Source organism: Mastomys coucha, unplaced genomic scaffold (genome assembly GCF_008632895.1).
Source record: "Mastomys coucha isolate ucsf_1 unplaced genomic scaffold, UCSF_Mcou_1 pScaffold15, whole genome shotgun sequence".
NCBI classification, from domain to species: domain Eukaryota; kingdom Metazoa; phylum Chordata; class Mammalia; order Rodentia; family Muridae; genus Mastomys; species Mastomys coucha.
In genome coordinates this window covers 31,566,700-31,582,449 of record NW_022196897.1, presented here as the reverse complement: position 1 = coordinate 31,582,449, position 15,750 = coordinate 31,566,700, and the positions used below count along the sequence as shown (strand labels likewise).

At 36.5% G+C, this 15,750-nt stretch overlaps 1 protein-coding gene, 1 long non-coding RNA gene and 1 other non-coding gene across 7 annotated transcripts in view; 1 reads left to right on the top strand and 2 right to left on the bottom strand.

Annotated features, from left to right (window-relative positions):
- The window catches only part of Arhgap15 (Rho GTPase activating protein 15), a 611,414-nt gene that overhangs the window by 308,817 nt on the left and 286,847 nt on the right, over positions 1-15,750 (bottom strand). For all 5 annotated transcript variants that reach the window (XR_004118571.1, XM_031370150.1, XM_031370149.1 and 2 more), the window contains exons 7-8: positions 2,565-2,663; positions 1,320-1,443 (exon numbers count right to left, since the gene is read on the bottom strand). Coding sequence is in view for 4 of the 5 variants with exons in the window: in XM_031370150.1 (XP_031226010.1) it covers positions 1,320-1,443; positions 2,565-2,663 (223 nt within the window). In the remaining variant the exon portion in view is untranslated. The remainder of the gene's footprint in view (positions 1-1,319; positions 1,444-2,564; positions 2,664-15,750) is intronic.
- On the bottom strand, positions 481-644 carry LOC116092829. Its single transcript, XR_004119521.1, has one exon. It is a non-coding gene; the product is annotated as a U1 spliceosomal RNA (small nuclear RNA).
- LOC116090137 lies at positions 2,863-5,796 on the top strand. Its single transcript, XR_004118576.1, has 3 exons — positions 2,863-3,004; positions 3,570-3,713; positions 5,734-5,796. It is a non-coding gene; the product is annotated as an uncharacterized LOC116090137 (long non-coding RNA).

The window sequence follows — 15,750 nt, the reverse complement described above, 5'->3', positions numbered from 1 at the left end:
CACGTGCTTTGTGGCCACAGGCAATTACAACCTTCTTAACAGCAGCATTAGCAGGTGACTTGCTGAATCAGTCTCTCATAGTTGGAGAAAACTGGGGTAGACCCCCCTTTAACAATGCCCTCTTTTCAAAAGGATCTCAATTCAGTGTCTCCTGTAACCTCTAGAACGGTGGGTCCTAATCATTCATCTTTGAAAGATATGTTGCCACACACAGAGCCACAGTCACATCTTTTCTAATGACCCATATATGTTATAAATAAATATATTTATTAACTATACTTTTTATTTACATCTCATGTATTGTGTCTCTTTAACTTACTAACTTGTTCTTAAGCTTCAAAAGCTAGGTTATAACTATATTCCCATTTAGAAAAAAATGGCTAAAAATAGCTAGGTGGGAAATTTAAGGAAGATGCTGTAATTTTTAAGACAGAACTGGCTGATATGAAATATATCTACATGTCCTTTCATTTTTTTTTCCAGGGGAGAGAGCAAACGCAGTCCCCCACTACCACAAATTATGCAGTTGAGTTTCCCGCATTTGGGGAAATCGCAGGGGTCAGCACATCTGGAGTGCAATGGATAAGCCTTGCCCTGGGAAAATCACCTTCGTGATCATGGTATCTCCCCTGCCAGGTAAGTATCTACATGTCCTTTCAAAAGTCTTGTGCTGGGTTTTCCTGTGTGGATTACACGTGACATGTTTTAATAATTCCCTTTTGTTGAGAAAGAAGCGGGCTGGCTAAAAAAATAATTTTTGAAGACCATAATGTAAGTGTTATAAGTTATTGTTACTCCTAATCAATTGTTTTGGAAGTAGAACTCACTGTAACATTAATAACCACCTCATTCAGGTCTCACATTTCCTGTCAACTCTGGGAAGTACATTTCTAAATTTCCCTGGTGCTCTGGAAGTGTGGACTGGGGCAAAGGCCATTGGCTTAGTTGGGCCAACTGTGGTGGTCACTCTTGTCTTTTAATGTATGAAAATCAAATGGCCAGCATGCCAGATGCTTGACATTTCCCACTCTCAAAATCAATCACCAATCTGAACTCTGTGGCTATTACTCAGAGATTCAGAGGTTTGCTGTAAGCAGAGACCATGACCTTGGAACAATTATTTTCTCAGAAGACATTACCAACAATGATGTGAACAGAATGCCCAGACTGCCCTCCAGCGCATGAATCCCTAGGTAGGAAATGGCTACGAATCTTCCAAAGTAGCCTGGCTTTGGCTTCAATCTCATTTTAATACATTTATATTTCATAAGCTCTGCATTTAGACAGAGGTAAAAGGAGCAGTCAAAGAAAACACTCACTGAAGGACTTCCTGTGTTCTGGTTTCTGTTCTTTTCTATCCATGTGGGAGTGACTCGGCAGTTCAGAACTTGAGGATCTCTGCAAATTGAGCAACTCCAGGGACCTGCAACTTGGATTCTTTGGCTAGAAATAATAAAGAGTACCTTTTACTAGGAAGAAAGAATGCACCAGTTTTGTGTCTTATCTTGATGCTAAATTTAACTGGACTTTTGAGTAAGTTAATTTTTTTGTGTGTGCGTGTGTAATGGCCTTTATGCTAAGCACCATTTTTATACTGATTCATGCATCCAAATAGTGCTTACTAAATGCTATGAATTATTCAAAGAACTATACATATATCAACTCAGTTAATGCTCTCAGGAATTCAGTAGGGCCCACACATAGGCCACATTACTCCTACTGAGAAAAAGATGAGGAAAAGATATAGAAGAAAAAAAAACATCTTTACCAAACTATGCATCAAGTAAATATGATTACTGTTTAAATAAAGTTTTTCTGGCCTTATATTCTATACTTAAAGGTCATTATCCATGTGTTTGTTGTCTATATATTAGGGATTCTGTTGATAGTATGGAACAACAATTTTAATTTGCACAGTTTGATCTTTAAAGGACATAATGAAAGGTTTTAAATACATTATCCTATTTTAGAGCATATTAAAAGCTCTCAAGAATATTTTTCCATTACATACGTATTTAAGTGAAATAAAATTAAGTCAAAACAGTTTTAAAGAATTTGAGCCTTTAGAACATGTACTCTGAATATGTACTTTAAGCTACTTTCCTAAAGCTATGGGTATCTAATTTTTTGTGGGAAGATCATTCTAGCTTGGCTGGAAAATAATAAAATAAAGTATAAATGATTTTTACTTGTGGTATTATAACAATAACTATGGTCATAAACATAAAGATATTTAATTTCCAGGATAACATATATTTGATTCTACAACAAACAGAAAATGTAGTTTTCAAGCACCCGAGTGCTTTCTATAACCTCTAGAAAAAGGATGCCATGCACTATTCCAGAATAAGAACACTGCGCTTTTGAAAGACAGAGACGGACTGAGGTCTACCTCACAAATCTTGTTAGGAAGAAAAGTTCCCCAGGTTTTCTAGTAAGCTCAAAGTAGCTAGTATCGCTCAGCCATAGGATCCATTTACATGTGGGAATGTTATATGCTGAACAGTAAGATTTAAATGACTACATTTTAATTAATAAATGTAGCAGCCCAAACAAATACATACCAATCTGTCAATTGCATTTTTGATAGCTTGGAACCAATCCAATATGAGGAAGTCAATATCTGACTGTAGAAGGAACTCATTTCCTGATACTGTTGTGATCTGAAAGGAAAAATTGACAGGTACAAAGACCATGTTAGATATATTTCTTACATTAATAATATCACTTTCAAGAACAAGTTTATCACATGGACATATTTTGTTGTATTCCAGTAATTGTCTTTCTGGGAATTAAGAGGACTGCTGTCATTTTGAACTTTTCTCTATAAACTGTTTTTTTTTTTTTCAGAACCATATTAAGTACATGATTCTTTTAATAACAGAAAGATGAACTCAGAGCAGGGTTAAACCTGAGTTACTCTAATTTCAAAAGAATGAAGTCAGGAAGTTAAAGGGTGAAGATAATACACACATAAGTTAAAAGCCAACCAAAACGCACTTGGGTATGTTGGAAGTTTTTGTATGCATGCTGTTGACTCTTTCCTGTTTGTCTTTTCAAATCTAATAGTATCTCTATATTTGACTTCCTTTCATGGAGGGCTCCAAAACAAATTTTTACCAAAGAGACTAATGCATATTTTTGCAAGAGCTCATTCTGATGAAACATTTGGCGAGTTCTGCCTTCCTATAGTAAAGCTCTATAGGAAAGCCATAAAGGACCAATTTCCTCACAAAGGGAGTGTATTAGAATAAAGGTCATTTGCATATTTGAACCTTAGCTAGAAAGTATCAAATCAACGTCACTTTCCAGCCTCTCAGTGATGCTAAGTGGTTGGCAACGCTTAGCAGAGCTAACCATTTTCATCACAGTGGATCTTTCCCTTCAGAAATGAGAGAGGATATGACCATATAGAAATACAGCAAACAATGCTCTGGATTCCCAACCTAAAGGGCTCCTTAGAGGGAAATTTGGTTAGGGTGGGTGTGGACATGTTTTTTGAATGAGGCCATCAATTTGAACTGTGAAGATTTTCCCTTTGTATTATTGATATTGTTTTTCTTTTGCAGCAAGAGGACAGACATTTCTCAGCAACTGTCACACATCAAGTCAGAATATGGAACTTTATATAACTGGTGTTTCAAGAAACTGAATCAGGATCTAGTCACACAGACTTATGCACTCTACTAGATGAATGGCAAAATGTGCGACAGGTTCGGAAACATCACAAATCACACTTCAGGCTAGCTTTATCATTCTGTCAGTAATGTGACAGTGCTAACCCCAAATGGCTTTTTCTGCATGTTCGGTAGTTTTTTATGTCAACATTTAACAACAGTATCTTGAAATTTTTTAAAGGTATAAATAAGTTATAATTCCAATTAATGTAGAGAAGTTATATTAAATTGTTGTTTGACTATTTAATATAGTATATGTTTATGTGTTGGCTATTTGGTCTAAAGATTTTGACACTCTTGGATCAGTGACAATGACAAATAATGAGCAATGCAATAATTATTAATATTTATCAGTATAATTTCTACAGTTACATTGACTCACCTCAATATTGTATGTAACCCAAAATATATAAGATGAATATGTTTTAAGATGTTATGAATGTTTAACACAGTGAATGGCTTGTATTCTCTAGATTTACTATCAGTGCTATATGAACTCACATAAACCGACATTTTGTTCCAGAAATTTCTGATGTTGATCTTGGGATTTTTAAAGAAATCTTTGTTTGCATTCATACATTCACATATGTGTATTTATTATTTATTTTCAGAAGCCTTTAGAGAGATGCAATACTACTCAGGACTGCCAAGCGCATATTCTTAGGGGACACGAGTTCCAGTGTCCATTCCGGTTCTTTCTTCGGTAAAGAGAAGTGGCCACACTTTAAGAAGGGAAAAGCTAACCAAAGAGTACACATGGAGGGACCCATGGTTCCAGCAGCATATATAGCAGAGGATGGCCTTGTCAGACATCAATGGGAGGAGAGGCCCTTGGTCCTGGGGAAGGTCGATGCCCCAGTGTAGAGGAATTCCAGGACAGGGGGGCAGGAGTAGGGCAGCACCCTAATAGAAGCAGGGAGAGGGAGGATGGAATAAGGTGTTTCTAGAGGGGAAACCTGGAAAGGGAATAACATTTGAAATGTAAATAAATAAAATATCCAATAAAAATGGAAGGGAAATCTAGTAATAGAACTAATGACAGACACACCCTAAAATCGGACAGATTACTGGAGCTAGTTATTCTTTTCTCTCCTTCTTTTGAACTCAAATGACATGTAAAGTTTTGGATTGCTAAAAGTAGCCATTTGTCCCTGAAAAAAAGGCCAGGATAATATTTTTCTAATTATCTAAATGTCATTGCAATGCTCCTTACTTATATAAAATCTCAAATATTTACTTTTTAAAGTACTGACTCTGAAGTTAAAACCTAAAAACATAAGGTCACTTGTAACTAACACAAGAAATCCAGTAGTGTTCTCAACATTTACCTTAATTCTAAAGTTAAATGTTTTGATTCTAAATATTTTACACATATTACAATTTGTTATTATACATAAAGAGAAACGACTTTCCAAAACACAAAGCACAGCATAATATAATACTTTATACCAGTATAAATAAAACACTATTAAAATTATAAAGGGAACACATTTGAAAGGAAAAGAAAAAAATAATTAGATTTACTATATTCTGAAGGTTTACAAACGAGCCAGCATAGTCCAGTTTTTGCCCTAGTAAATTCGAACTGTGGCAAACAGTTTTTACCACTTCCTTGACTGTTTTGATGCTAGATGCACAGTTCAGAATGGGCCTTTTTCTGCTCACATAGTCAAACATAAGCTGTATTTTAAAAAGTTTCTTTGTCTAAATATATTACTGCATTAATCATCCATAAACAGTGCTTTATAAATTCACTCTGGGAAGCTTGAATCAGGGGCCGTGTGAATGCAGTGCCTCTGAGTCGCCCTGGCAGAGGCGTCCTGCTCAGGCCTTCCTCTCTGCCTTCCCAGTTATCTCTGGAGTTCCAAGGCAGCCGTGTGAAGACTGCTGCTGCTCTCTACAGTTTAAATGCATCCACTTCTTAATTACAGCCCACAATTGACTTTGTTCTGCTCTATTCCAGACTCACACAGAAAAGTACTTTTCGAATCCCTGCCCGGTAAAGTGCATTTAGTTCAGCCTTTCCAGCTACATTTTTGTATTTGTGTCTTTTTAGAATTTCTGATAAGTGGATTGTGAATCCTATTTGCTTACTGAACAACTGAATTTTCAACACGGGCAATGGTGGTAATGGTGAAGGACATCAGTAAACATGTTAACTTTTACTACATCTTTTGATTGAATAACACATGTTGCCAGTCTACACTGATGCACAAAAAGGAACAGACAGGGTCTTCCGGTAAGCCATGCAATGTGTTCCTTCTACGTGTGCTATCTGGTAGATGCAAGTTTAAGGCAATGAAGACAAAACTTACAGAAAATAAAACAGGTTGCTGTAAAAGCTGCTGGCCTCCATTCTGCTTAGAATATCACCTTCATCTTATATCTAATGAAATCCTGCATCTCTACCAGGCACTATGATACATATACTTATACATATACACATACACATACACATACACATACACACACACACACACACACACACACACACACACATATTATGCAGTAATATCAAGTCAGCAAAGCAGCATTCGGAAAGCTCACTGGCATTGTTGATAACCAATTTGTTTAAATACTTGTCTAGAGAAACTTAATTCAACATTTCTTGGGTGTGTGTATACCAACAGCATTTGTTTGTTAAAATAGTAAATGACAAGGGAGAACACAGCAGTAGTGTCTGAAAGATGCCACCACTGCCCCTTGAATGCCTCAGGCAGCTTCAATCGAAGGGTAGGCCCATCTCAATTCCACTTTGCAACGGATTTATGTCAAAAAAAATTATATAAGCAGTCCACTGACTAGTACGCAGAGCAAGCACATTCCTGGTACTTTTCTGAAAGCGATTTGACAATAGTTTCCCATGAGCTTGGCACGTTGGTCTGTGTCTTTGTGGTCCCACCAAAGACAGAGGCTATTTTTGTAAACTTCATACTTGAATATTGTTAACTGACAAAAGTAATGGTTTATATTTTTAAGGGGTTGTATTTGTAGCTTTAGCTGATGTTCATTCTGATGTTTTCAAGTATCTCTTCTAGCAATAAGGAAATATTAGGCTTTAATTTGGATGAAAATTACTATATATAATGACATTTTGGATAATAAAAATTTTCTGTGGTATTTATTACTTAGCATAGAAATGAACCTTTTAAATCATCACTCTTTCTGAGTATCAGATATACATTTATTGTGCAGAATGGGAAACTTAAAAATAAATATTCTTAACATTTTTTTATTCTTACAAAAGAATAAAATGAAGTTGCTCAGGGCTACAGAGATTAAACACTGTACACCTTTGAATCTAATAGTAGCTAAATGAATCTGATAATTATCAATAGGCACATTGATGTACAAGAAAGCTATATTTAATAATTTATTACTTATAAATATTGCTCACATTTTCCCAGTTGAACATACAAACACGTATGGGGCAGTGAGTGAAAATCAGGGGGTATCACTTTGCTCTGAGTCTTTCTCTGAAGCACTACCTTTTCAGTTGCAGAATGAATGCTACTGATAATTCCACATCTATGGTATGTTTATAGTTGATTATGCATCTAATTATAAACAAGGACTGAAGAATTATCAATGAAATACAGGGAGCAGCGCCCTTAACTGGACATCTGTTTGTCTATATGGATCTAATATACATAAAGATAAATAACTATAGAAAATGACTTATTCTAGGTTCCAATGTGAATAGTACAGACCATGTTCATGACAAGGAGGGAGTGACTACTGAGGCTACACTTACATCTTGAAATTCTATATAACTGTATGCCTTGATAGGTTATTTCAAAAGGTTGGTTGTGTCTGAACTTCAAGTTATTAAGGGTATTGACACCACACTTGATGTAAAGTGAATCTAGTTTTGATGATCTCAAAGAACTTAGTGAACATCTCCAGCACAGCTTCTCTACACTGTAAAGTAATTTTGTAAATGAGGAAAATGTTGATGCCATTCTATCAAATTGGCATCACTTCAAGTGATAGAATTAAGAGATTACAAAGACCTTGATTTCTAGGGCAATAGTTGAAAGCATACAGTTATGTCTAATGGAGAACTACATGTGTCTACAGAAAAAGGCTCATAATGATTTCACTTCAGTTACAGAAGTTAGAAGAATGATCCTAGACAAACAAGTTCACTTGCTCACTGCTATGTTAAAGAATGAATGTTAAAAACATTAACAACATCGATATCCTGATATTTATTTATTTATTGCTCTTCTTTCTATAAATAACTACTCCTTTACTATGAAAAAAATATGTTTAAGCCAATCTGAGGCATTCAGAAATTTCAAACCATAGAAACAACTAAAACAAAACAAAAAAACCCCAAAACCAAAAAACTGCAATTGAATGCATGTCATTCACATTTTGCTTAGAATTAGCATTTGACAAAGAACCTAAGAAGATATCCCATCTTAAGTATGCTGAAATTATGCATAGGAAATGTATAATAAAATATGCCAAATGACCAAGGAGCCTTAAGACATATTAAATGATATGGCTATAGCATTTCTAGAAACAAGTAAGAGGAAGGAAATGTGATTACTATTACATTTGGAGATACTTTGGACTTCATGGTATCATTTCACTTGAATCATATTAAGTAGAAATAAAAAGTTATGTCAAAATATACTACATTTATTTGAACTGAACATGAACTATTTTGTGATATTAATTTTGGCCATATCTTTATTTAATCCTCAGTGAATAAAATATAGATGTATATTTTGACTATGTCATAATGAGATAGCAAGATCCAAAATTGAAGCAATAAAAGCTTATATAGAATAACAATTCAGATTAACATTGTTTTCATCTTGCATCATACTCATTGCTATTGATGATCAAATGCAGGTTGTTGTGGTTATACTTATAGTTCAGTTCCTGGGTATCTAAGGCATTTACAACCACTGAAGAGATTCTCTTATCAAGTCTATTTCAGTTTCAAATTCAGTCTCCTTGAGTAACTCCTAACAGTTTTTTAAAACTTTTCAGAGCTAACATTAACTAAGAATAAAACATCAACCCGAAGTGGATGATATTTAATGTGTCTTTCCAGAATGTTCCTTGTTAAAGTATTTTGTGATTTTTGTGGGAATGTATCTATCTTGTGCTCCCAGTGTTGCTAGATGTTAAGTAAATATATGCTGATTACAAAAAATAATGTTGCTTTGGTAACTCTCTTATTAAAATGCATTTGTAACCCCCATCTGTCATGAAAGGTTAAAACCTTTGTTTGCTTTGGAGAGCAGTCTCCTTCAGGGTTCCCCGAGCAAACAATGACAGCAGTCTTCAGAAGTTGTGTGAGGAACAAGCCGCTAGGGACTCACTTTTGTTTTAATTGGCACACACAAACACTTTTCTGGTCTGTCAAGAAGATCAAGCTCATATGCATGGAGGGTGTTATATTCTCACTTTGGGGAGCAGTAAAGCTCCCTTTATTTAAGTAATTTAAATGATAGACTGCAAAAACTTTGCAAGTCAGAAAAATGTTTTATACTTTCTTAGGGAATATTTGTTTTAAGGGATGGAAAATGTTCTACATATCTAAAAGATGTTGAATTCCATGTTCTAATTGCCCAGTTCCTTCTGACACCATGAACTGTTCGTACCTCTTCACCCTCTAACTAAGCCTGACCACCAATGCATCCTGCAATTCCACAGCTCCCTCTCTGTCAACAAATGTGTATTCATTAGTTTCCAGATGTTTATTGAATATGTTTTCAATGCATTGGGGTGATTGATTTGCATACACATTTATTGGAAACCTCAGCGGTGTCATCATAACAACATAACCTGCCCATGTAAGCAATTTCTTATTTAATGAAAAGTAAACAAATGTTGATCTACACACTTGACGGATCTCAGGAGCATTCTGAAATACAAGGTTTAAGGGCAGCCTTTCAAGAAACAATGCTTTTTAATTGAAATTGAGCTGTACTTTTGACACTTAAATAATTTGGTCCATGAATTCTTCCATCTGAGGTTTGTTCTGCATAATGAAGTTGGCCCTGTAGTGCATACTCATACCCACGTCCCTTGTCAAGTGTTTATTAGCAATATATTTAAACTCCATAGACACATCTCTCTCTCTCTCTCTCTCTCTCTCTCTCTCTCTCTTTCTCTCTCTCTCTCTCTCTCTGTGTGACAAAAATTCACCTTCACTATTTATCTGTGTTGAAATGTTCTAAGTATTGAGAAACAGTCATTGAAATAGTCATAAAAGAATACTGCCCAACTGATTAGAGGCTAGTTCAGTAGTTCCTACAGTAGTTCCTCTGAGCTGCAGTCACCTATGATACTCATATGAACAAATAACTGCACAAGTGATGGGACAAAATTGACGGTGCATCACGTTATCTGGGTAGTTCATTGGTTCTTGATGCTTGGGAAGAATATGCATCTCAATGTAAATGAACCATTCCAGGATGTGTGTCCCCCAGTCCCACTAGCCTGCTGCTCCTGCCACGAGTCTAGTTACACTCTGTGCTACATTCACATTTTTCCATTAACTCATCCAGTCACTTGACATTTGGGCACCTGCTGTCTCCATCATTGTCAAAGTGAAATGACTTATTACTTGTTTTTATTCAATTAAGTCTCAATTTAAAGATTTATTTTTAAATTAAAAAAACCCAGTGAAGTGGAAATGTCCTGGAATGTATGAGGGTGACCCAAGTGACGACTCCCAACATTGGAGTCTGAAATGGCTATTTTTTTTTAGTCATATAAGGCTACCAGTGGTGGGATTGGGTTGCATTTGATTGAGTTGTTGGCAGAAGGAGATCGCTAAATGACCCAGGCTGATGTAGGACAAAAGATCACTCTCTAAAAACTGACAATGGGGACTCTATTGCCAAGGAAAACATCCATATAACTAATTGAACTTAGAGAAGTTGAGTTGATACCTGAATGGAGCCTTTCACCTCTATGTCCTAGTTCTTCAGTGCAAACAGCCCCTCTATAAGATATGGAAAGAGAAACTTGGACACCAACCCAGACACAAAATTCTTAACTGATAGTCTGTCCTGCCTGCAAGACATGCTGGGACAATGGTGATGCAATACTTATGAGAGTGGTCAAGCAAAGTTTGGTTTAATTGACACCCACACTAAAAGAGAGAGCTCATGCTATATACTTCCTGGATGACCAGGAGCTAGACACTGGATAGCACCGAAATCCAGGGTGGGCAGAAACAAACGCAACTGGGGAAAAAATAATGAAATGATTGTCAATGATATTCTACTATACTCACAGAGTGGTGCCTTGTCTGGTGTTAGTGGAGAGGCTTCCTCTAGCAGCTGATAAAGCAAATGCAGATACCCACACACCCAGCCAGACATTATTGGAGTCTAAATTGGAGGTCTCCATTGGATGCCTCCCTTCAGATATCTAGAACCCAAGGGAAAAGGGGGAGGAAAGATTATAGGGCGTGGTGGACACCAGGAGAACGTGGTCTACTGAATTAACTAATCACGACTCACATGGGCTCACAGAGACTGAAGCATATGTGAGGCCTGCATATATGCCCATTGTCCTCTGTGTAAATGTAATGGCTGTTAGGTTTTTTGTTCCTTTTGTTTGTTTGTTTTTTGTTGTTTTGTTTTGTTTGTATTTTTGCTTGTATCTATGGGGCAGGGGACTCCTCACAGTGAGATGAGGTGTTCCTCTTTTGCCTACTCTTAGTACTCTTTTCCCCCCTCTCGGGTTGTCTTGTGAGCCTTAATATGAGGGCTTTGCCTTGTCTTATTGTTCTTGTTTTGTTCTGTTTAGATGTCATTTCTTGGAGGCCTTCTGCTTTCTGAAGAAGAAACAGAGGAAGTGCATCTGGGGGAGATGGGTGGGTGGGGAAGAGAGGAGTGGAGGTAATGTAAACTTTGCTTTTGATTTATGGATTATTTTAAGATTAAAATATATTTTTAATAAAAATCATTCATTTAATCAATCAATCAATAAAAATATCTTAAAAGAATAAAAGCTCATTTCCTATGGGATACGTTAAACTTATATTTACTTACATTTTGAATCCATTCACAAGCATCATATGCCTATCTTACTATAAACAGCATTTATACCCTTGTGGAAATTTGTGCTAATGAAGCTGTGTAAAGGACTATTCTCCCCTGAGCTGAGTTACCCTACCTTTCCCTTGCTCAATGACCTCAGTCACATCTATCCCAGTCCACAGTGGGCAATGCCAGCAAAGTGATCTGAGCAATTTGAAGCTCTAATTCTATGTGTGCTTGTCATTCAGAGGCTTGTCCCAGATGCGACTGTACAATAAAAGTCCTTTTATTGGGGTTGCTATACCCTGTGTGCTCTGGCTCCTTCCTCTCCACAATTTCCCACTCCCCCATTTCCCTTTGCACTTCTAGAACTCAGACATACAGAAATCATCATGTTCCCTAGCTGTCCTATACTAATATTCATCTCTTTCCTTAGACAAGATAGTTCTTGCTGCCAGAACCCCTCTGACTTTCTCTAGCATCTCATCCAAATCAATTTAGATCTTTCTTTTTCAATAAAAGCCTTTCTAAAATAGACACCTCTATAGACCTCCACATGATCTGTTTCCCATTTCTCACAGGCCAGTTTTAAAAAAATCTATGTTGTAGTTCCCTGTGGATTTTTTCCACTCTCCTCTTATGCTCTAATCATTGGTAAAGTCATTGCCAAAGTCTTTACATGTGGTTATATGTTGGCTCACACATATAAAAGCCATTTTATTGTTTGCTATGGCATGATAAATTTAATTCATCTTCTATTACAAGAAAATCCTGGAAGGTACAAAAAATCATCATGAATTCATGTGATATAGGTAAGGTAACTTTCATATCTATTGCTAACACTTTATGGAGTAGATTAGTAAACCATCAAGAGCCTCCTAAGTGGTTGTCAGAGGAAGGTGTTTTCCCACCAACCAACACATTCTAGTCCTCTGAAAATAGGATTATAAACTTGGAGGAGGCAAGAGCACCAAGAGTTGTTTGAATTTCAGTGCTTGCCATAGTATTCCAAAGCCACCCCTTTGTTCGGTAGGAGTAATCTATGTTGTTTCATCCAGCCATCCTACCCTGTGTATGGAAATTTCTACTTGTAAGTTGTATAAGAAAATGGGCATGATTTCAAGATTTTGGTGTTAATCCCAAAGTTCCTCAGAGGTCAGTTCCTCAGAGGACCACAATGATGTAGAATGTTCATTGCTGGTTCCTCGTGCTGCAGCCATTGGTTCACTGAGGCACTGGTACCATTACTAAACAAGGAAACTACTAGGAGATGGCACTATTTATGCTACTAATACTTCTATGTAGATATACTAGCTAGTTTTCAGATATGGTGACTTAAGCAAATGCAAGTATCATCACTCATACAGGTCTCTTGCTAGTAAGTGCTGAGGTTGTACAATAGAAATAAAAGATGCTCCCATATGTAAGTATTTCTGTGCATTGTAACATACTTGGCATTGATTTTGAGTGTTTATAAAACATTCAAGAGTTGTTCCATGTCTACTTACATTAATGAGAACACCTGTTAGCTTTAGTGCCATACAGACTTATTTGCATCAGATTCAGGTTTTCCCATACTGTACATCACTTTTTGAAACAATTAGATGCTTATAGAGAAATACAGCTCAGGGAAAAACAGCAGCTTGAATGCCTTCCGGCTCGAGACAATTCAACTCCAGGTTTCAGTGAAACCCAAAATCTGCTGAATTATGATACTGCCACTTAGAAATGAATGTAGGTGTACTTGATATTTTCCATGCTGAGAGAACAGAAGATACATACAAAAATCTGTGCTTTAATCTTCAAGTAAAATCACAGCCAACTACAATAGTTTCAAGACAAAGATGGCAACAAGGAAGGGACTACCAAAAGAAACATTCTTGTGGTCCTAGGGACCTCCTATAAAAACACTGGTCTGTGCCAGTCTTCCAAAGCATGCACAGCGGGAAGCATGCACAGATGCTGGTGCCTCTCATGTCATTTTCAGCCACTTGCTATGGAGGCTTACTCTGTGATAACAGAGCTCAAAAGAACAAAGATGCTCAGACTTAAAGGATCCGGGTCATCATGGCCCAAACATACCAATAGAGATAATGTGCACCATTCATTTCCTAGAGTAGATAATCACAACTTCTCTAGGTCCCCCTTAATGACATGTCGGTCTGTGGCTTCACATGGGATGTTAAAGAGGCTGTGAATTTAAATATTTTTAGTTATTGAAGAGCGCACCCATATAGTTCATTCATTCACAGCCTCTATTATCATCATTATATTTGAGAGGTGCAATGTTTACATCAAAATGACTCACTTGGTGATATATTCTAAAGATAAATGTGAATTTATGATCTACAGAAGTGTGATTTATAACTATTTTCTCAGACACAAACAGAATACCTCGATGCTGTCTAGTAAACACAGATTAGCCAAGGTACATGTGAATGATTCCCCATGATGAATGGCACTTTTTCCCTGGGAATGAGGGAAGGCAGAGTGTGCATATCACAAGAAATAACAGTTTATTTCCTCCTATGCAGTCTGGCTGTGTGCTTTGGGCAGACGAAGCAAGATTAAATAAAGAACTGGGGATCAACTGCTGACATTTATGTCTGGAATATCCGCTACATAATTCAAGAAGGCAAGGTAAAACTTGGCTTCTGATTTCTGATCATTTTGATGTTTGTACTGAATCAAGAGTAATGATGTTGTTTTTAGAATTCTTTATTTACTAGCATCATCATTCATTAAGGGTGATAGATTAACTATTTGTTTAGTCAGGATGCTCATGAATAAAGAGAAATTTCTCTTTTACCAATAATTATAAGTTTAAAAAATTAAATAAATTTATATACTTATACTGAAAGTACACAAATGATGTGATTTGGCTTATGGGACAATACCTGTTTATTTAAAGTGATTAGCATTAAATCAAGTCGTGTATGGTGGCATAATACAATCCAAACTCTTGTAAGGAAGAGTCAAGAGGATTTTTGCAAATTCTAGGCTACTTGGGGACACAGAAGGAGAAATTTTCTCAAAACACACAAATAAATTTCTAAAATTATAGTTTGGTAGTAGAGATATATAATTGATATAGTATATTATATCCCACTTTATCATGTATACATGATAGATAGGTAGGTAGATAGATAGATAGATAGATAGATAGATAGATAGATAGATAGATAGATACAGAGAGAAAAATAACACATAGAAAAAGTTACTCGTGACTGTATTAGAGAGCAGAATGTATCAACTGAGCTAGAGGTAAGCCGATTACGGGATATCTAGCATGACCTATCACTCCATGCTATGACAAATGTGTGACCACCAGAAACCTAAACACATTTTATTCCATGATTCACAGTGGTACTTGTGTTGGAAATAATAGTTTGTACAAACGATGTTAGGAAAGTAATCATGACTGTACCATTAGAAGAGTACATATATACTTCACTATCCAAACTGTTATCTTGAAGGCAACTATTAACACTTTCAAATGCCCCTGAGCAGCTTACCTAATAAGAAAGGTATACGGCAGAGCTATTTTCACATATGTTGGGACAGACACTTCACTGGTTGGCCCTCATGATACAGGGAGTCACTGCTCTTGAGATGTCAACTAGACATCTGCTGATTCCAACTCTAGAAACCGAAGCACATTGGGAAACTGAGCAGAAACCTTTGTTCTCAGGAAGTGTATCTAGGGACACACGGGAAACCACTGACTCATAGTTAAGATAGAAACCTAAGGATTCTTATGAAAAATATCAGCATCTCTATTACTATACTGGAGTGCTCAGAGAAAACTTCAGAAGAGAATCTTAAAAGTTCAGAGGAGACTAAATAGAAGAAAAGAGGGGGACGGTCTAGACATGTGACAGGAACATCAGGTCTGGAGACTGTCAGGGAAGGTACAGCTGAGAGCTGCTTTTCAGTACCCACATGGCCTTGCTTCCCTTCCAGTGGAGTTTACTTAATATCCCCTTATAAGCCATACTTCTCCTTAAGCATGTATTTTTTTCTTTAAAGATTTAGTTTTAATGTGTGTGTGTGTA